Source organism: Etheostoma spectabile, chromosome 10 (assembly GCF_008692095.1).
Source record: "Etheostoma spectabile isolate EspeVRDwgs_2016 chromosome 10, UIUC_Espe_1.0, whole genome shotgun sequence".
In the NCBI taxonomy this organism is placed as follows: Eukaryota; Metazoa; Chordata; class Actinopteri; order Perciformes; family Percidae; genus Etheostoma; species Etheostoma spectabile.
This window is the reverse complement of record NC_045742.1, coordinates 1,364,290-1,369,813: the sequence shown is the minus strand read 5'-3', so window position 1 is coordinate 1,369,813 and position 5,524 is coordinate 1,364,290. Positions and strand designations below refer to the sequence as shown.

Here is a 5,524-nt window from a genome sequence, read left to right as displayed (position 1 = left end):
GTTCAGAAGGGAGGCTGTGACACACCACATTCTTTCAGCAGATGGCACGAGAGTCCAGATTCCTGGCGGTGTACAACTACATGAGGAAACTTGAATTATATCTATTTGAAAACACAGATATGGAGCTATCTAATCGGGATTATTAAGCTTTGAATCAATCCTCACCCAAGAACAGTGGCAAAATAATCATTAGCCAATGCACTACAATAAAAGTCTTATTTATTAATCAATTATGTCGTGAATGGCAAGAGCATAAGATCTATTTCTGGATACAATATCATACAAAACATACAGCCTTTAGTATGCATGGACCAAAGGACTTACACTGCTCGGTTTTGTCTGTTTGTCTACATATTACACGTTATATTTGGTATTTCACATTGTTTTGCACTCGTAATTGTGATTCTTGTCACTTTATACTTCACTGCACACCCTCTGCTTTACACGTGGGGAATTCAGAATAAATTGAATTTTTAACCCTCCTGTTGTCCTCTGGTCCAATTTGACCCATTTTCAAAAAGTTTCTATTTCAGAAAGTTGAGTTTTCTTTCAACCACACTGTCCAAATAAGCTAACGTGGATGGTTCCATATAACACTCTTAACAAGGTCAATAAATAATCAGTTCACTACTTTCATTGAATTTGGGTATTTTAGTCAATGTCACAGCATTTGAAGAAAAAACTATTGATGAAAAAACTTACTAAATCAAAAAAGTAACAAGAAAGTGACAAAAAATTGACAAATGAATTGACAAAGTCAGCGTTGCACACAGTCTACCACAGTATCTCACCTTATCATGGTCATTGCATTTCTGTGAGGGATTTTTGTTTTTATTCTTATGTATGTGTGATATATGTGTGTATATGTGTTTGTTGTGTTATGGTTGTCTTGCTACTGGATGACTAAAAATTTCCTTTGGGATGAATAAAGTATCTATCTGTCTATCTATCTATCTGTCAAAAAAAGCCTCAGAAAAAACGTTGAGTGTCAAAATCACCGGGTAAAGCCACAAAAGTGTCGAGTATTTAATTTAAAATGTTGAAATACAAAAAGTTTCAGGTCGTCAGCACAAGTTTTAAAGAAATGCATGAATAATTAAATATCTGAACGCGAGTCCCCGTCCCGTACGCCCGCTGGCCACCAGAGGGCGCCCGCGGCTCGCTGCTGACAGGAAGTGCAGCCGTGGTAAGCAACACGTGACGTGAGGCTCTTTGTAAAGGAATAGACCGTTAAATTAAAAGTGAAAGAAGTTACTCTTTACACAGTAAGTTGGTTAAAAGTCGGTTAATATTTCACTGGTGGAGTTTCGTGTGGCTAGACTTGTTTCGACACTGGGAACTGGAGCAATGCTTCGAAAAAAATACCAGATAAGGTTTGTTGAGCAAGGCGAAAAATAGGCCAAAAAAACTAGCTAACGTGTGTTTAGCTACGTCGTCTGAGGCGAAAAATATTTAAAAGAATGACCAGCTAACGTTTTATTTTATTTTTTTCAAACGTTAGCTGGTAAATTTTGAAGCATATTTTCAAACGTTAGCTGGTATTTTTTAAATCTGAGTAACGTTAGCTAACGTTACAGCTAAAAGTGTGTTCCGTAGTAAATGGAGGAGGAGGAGGAGGAGGAGGAAGAAGCCCTTCAGAACCACTGCAGAAGAATGATTTCTCGTGTCCGAAACAAACGGCACCCCCGGTCCTCCTCCTCCGAGAGGGGGAGACACGCGCAGCACCGAGGAGCCAATGGGAGGGAGAGGAGGACCGGAGTTGTAGCCGGAGACCACTTCAGAGATCTCCGGGAATGTAACGTTGACCTCCCGTTCCCATACTCCACGTCCTCCCCCAATCTCATATGTCAAGGTCCCGAAGACCTGGCCGCCCCCCCTTTACTCCTCTTAATGCTGAAGCTCAAAACGTTCAACGAGAAGGTGAAACGGGTCAGTTGACACTCTTATGTGATTCATATTTGCCATCACCCCCCCCCCCATCCATCCATCCATCCCGCTCATTTCTCTTGTTTTCTTGTGGCAGGCTGCAGAGGAGGAGCTCCACGACCCCGCAGTCTGCTGTGTGTGAGCGACTACAGGCTTCTCTGGCCTTGGAAAGTTTTATCAGGAGGAAGAAGACACAACTGCAGTTCCAAGCCCTGAAGGGCAGACTGAACACACACTTTAACTATGGAGTAAGTGTAATATTTGTGTCAATTCGATGGATCCGAGTAAATATTCACAGGATTTGAACCATTCTGATTCTGTTGCAGGAGTGTGCACGTTGGGGGAGTTTGGGAGAAATCTCCCAAAGCCTTTTGATGCCCACCACTGGATTTGGGAGGAACAACTTGGTTTGTGCGGGTCACAGCAACCTAGGGTTGCCGTAGCAACAGCTAAGGAACGTAGAGTTACCCTAGCAACAGATGAAATGAGGGGTTACCCTGACAAAAACGCTACAGGTACTCATTTAACGAGCCCTCACTGTGCTTTTCCAGACAGATAGCTGCAGACCTGATGGGCACAGTATTAATACAACGTAAGGTATAATATTGTGTCGCTCTCAAAAATATTCCTATCTCTATATTTTGACACACAGACTAAACCCGCCCATTTGCCCAATACATACTTATCCATATGCGTCCTTGGTTACCCATCAGCGCAGTTCTAGCTGTATGTAGTGGTGTGATCATAAACACAGCTGTGTTTATGATCACACCACTTAATGTGCAAAAAACAAGTCTAGCCTTTGTTTTTTAGTGTAAAAATGACCATGTTAATAACAAGGTTAGTACAAAACATCTATTTATTTTCTTATCACTGTATTAAAGTTAAACACACAACACCACTCAGAGCAGATGAGTCTGGCCTTTTCACTTGAACAATGTAAACATTAAAAGATTGTGTTTCTTCAATTAAACCTATTTGTTTTTTCATTGGCACAAAAATAATACACAACAGACAGCCATGGAAGCGCACATGCATTGCAAAAAAATTATAAAGTACAGTACGATATCTAAGGCAAAACAACATATGGACAAGTTTATCAAGTTCCTTTTTGCATTATTTCAGTTACATGGTTACGGCCTAGTAAACCTAATATACAAGTTATACAATTACATATAAACACATCCAAAGCACTGATAAAAACAAATGACATTATAAGATCCTCCATCAATTTCAGTTGACAGTTCATGAAAAAAAGTACTAAGACAATTTGTTAAAGTGGGGACTGTTTGTGGAAGTTGTCCTGAACCACAGATCTGGTATTTCAGTCATAAATGGCTGCTCTTAGATCAGTGTGTTGGACCAGGTCCCTTTAAACCCAGGGGGCTGAAGGTAGTCAGATCTACTCATCCGGCTTCCTCTTGGGCTTCTTTGGGTTGCGGGAGCGGCTCTTGGCCTTGCACAATGGGCAGATGGGAGCATTACGATGAATCTGCTGGTGGCAGGAAAGGCAAGCCTAGAGGGGGGGGGGAGAAATTCAAAGCAATTGCTTCATATTAAGTCTAGGACTGGGCACTGAACTTGGATACTTTTAGGCAAAGGCCAAATTGCCTCATTATATCGAGTATTGAAAAATGCCTTGTCATTTATTACCATATTTCAATGTGGAGTCAATCTGAGCACGGTGAGTGAGCCAATAAAATTTCAGCATGCTTATACCAAGATTTAAAAAAGATTTTGATTGGCTGTCTAACTTTACATTTTGTGAAGGCATGCAGGAAAAACACTGTTGTGCACCGGGGGGGAGGGGGGGCTTGTGTGTGTGTTGTTGGTTTTCAAAACGCTTCACTACAATGTGCGTCACAAAAAATAGGATGGATTTGTACCGTAATGTGTAATGTTCAGTGTTTTCTTTTTGAAGGCTGCATTATAGTAAAGTGATGTCATTTTCTGAACTAACCAGACTGTTCTAGCTGTTGTATTATTTGGCTTTACCTGCTCAGTCATTATATCCACATTACTGATGATCGTTTATCAAAAATCTCATTGTGTAAATATTTGGTGAAAGCACCAATATTAACACTACAATATTTAACACTACAATATTGTTGTATCGATATCAAGGTATTTGGTCAAAAAAATTGTGATATTTGATTTTCTCCACATCACCCAGCTCTAGCCTCCTACGTGCGTTTCTTGAAGTTGGAATCATGGCGGAAGGGGGAGATGTAAAAGTTCTGAAGCATGGCCATATCCTGGTTATTATAAGAATGGTGAAGGACAGCTGATTGAAGATAGTTATGTCTGCAGAACGTGCAGGAAAGAAGTTGCTGCCAAAGGCATTGAACACACTTAAAAATACCGCGATACCAAAACCGTGATCATTTTGGTCACTAGAACCGCGAGGTTACATTTTAAACCGTTACATCCCTAGTTGTACAGATAAGTAACTTTTTCAGAAGGTGTCTGGGTGTGTATGACTAAGCATTTTTTTCATTATTAAACTTTAGGGTGGTGGCTGGGTTTGTTAGGAGCCGACTAGATCTTGGAAATTCACAGTGCTTTTGTAATTATTAAGAAAGAAAATACAAAGTGCAAAATGGCTGGTGTGTTATTAGGTAAGACCATCTGCCGACTATTCAAACTTGAAATGACTTCTATCACGATTGCAGCTATTTTATATATATTTGAAAGGAATAAATGTTGATTGATTTTAGGTCAGGACTAATACCTTCATAGGTGGGGGTTGCTGTCTGAAGGTGGCCGTCTGGCGTGCATCTTGCTTCCTGGAAACCTGAAGCTGCTGTGCTGCTGCTGCAGCGGCAGCGAGGGATTCTGGGATGGCGGGCTCATGTGGCTCCTTCTGCCACTCTGCTTTCTGCTTCTCAAAGTAACTGTTCAAAAGCAAAGAAAGAGCACAACAGATAGCTGTGATTCTCATTTGGGAGCTTATGAATCATATCACAGTTGAGATTTTCCCACCTACGCTCTGTATTGAGAGATGTGTGGGGGCAAAACCCAATTCAAAAGTAGACTACAATAGGAGAAGATTATAGTCATCTCACACACCCTCTTTATATGTACAAGTCTGAGCAAAAGTCCACTCATTGCGAGAACATTTGTCTGCATGCATGTGAGTGTGTCTGTGAGTGCGGAGGACTGGGAATGAAATTTGGCCTTGGACTTTATAGCATGCTTGGCCCATTTTCAAAACTAATAAAAAGTGATATCCCATTTCTTTACGCTCTCTGGTTTCTCTCCAAATAGATTTTTGATAGAGTAGAGCATTCGCAGAACCAATGCATTGGGCTGTATTTCCTGTAATCATGATCCACCAAAGCTCTTACATTACATTAAAGGTATAGTAAGTGTAAATGTTAATCCAGTACTTTTTTGTCAAATTCAACAAGCATCTCCTCCCGGTTACCTAGCTCTCTATTTTCTGTGTGCGCTGAAGAAAAATCTGGTGTTAATAATCCACAGGCTGTGTCAATAGAAAAACAGACACGAGTGCACGAGCCATAAAACACTCTTCCAGCCAATAGGCAACAGTTGATGGTGGAGCATGTGAATGTGCTGGCAGCAGTAATGTCTGTTG

The 5,524-nt window shown here is 40.7% G+C and overlaps 1 protein-coding gene and 1 long non-coding RNA gene across 4 annotated transcripts in view; one reads left to right on the top strand and one right to left on the bottom strand.

The window, feature by feature from the left end:
• The first annotated feature begins 1,205 nt into the window (after positions 1-1,205).
• On the top strand, positions 1,206-3,006 carry LOC116696803 (uncharacterized). 3 transcript variants are annotated; one of them, XR_004333836.1, is made up of 4 exons: positions 1,251-1,265; positions 1,597-1,929; positions 2,024-2,174; positions 2,253-3,006. It is a non-coding gene; the product is annotated as an uncharacterized LOC116696803 (long non-coding RNA). The 3 variants fall into 3 exon arrangements; XR_004333835.1 differs by lacking the exon at positions 1,251-1,265 and adding an exon at positions 1,359-1,373; XR_004333834.1 differs by having other exon boundaries at positions 1,206-1,929.
• The window catches only part of zc4h2 (zinc finger, C4H2 domain containing), a 7,334-nt gene continuing 4,676 nt past the window's right edge, over positions 2,867-5,524 (bottom strand). The window contains exons 4-5 of the mRNA XM_032527981.1: positions 4,658-4,820; positions 2,867-3,442 (exon numbers count right to left, since the gene is read on the bottom strand). Coding sequence (XP_032383872.1) covers positions 3,329-3,442; positions 4,658-4,820 — 277 coding nt within the window. The 3' untranslated portion in view covers positions 2,867-3,328. The remainder of the gene's footprint in view (positions 3,443-4,657; positions 4,821-5,524) is intronic.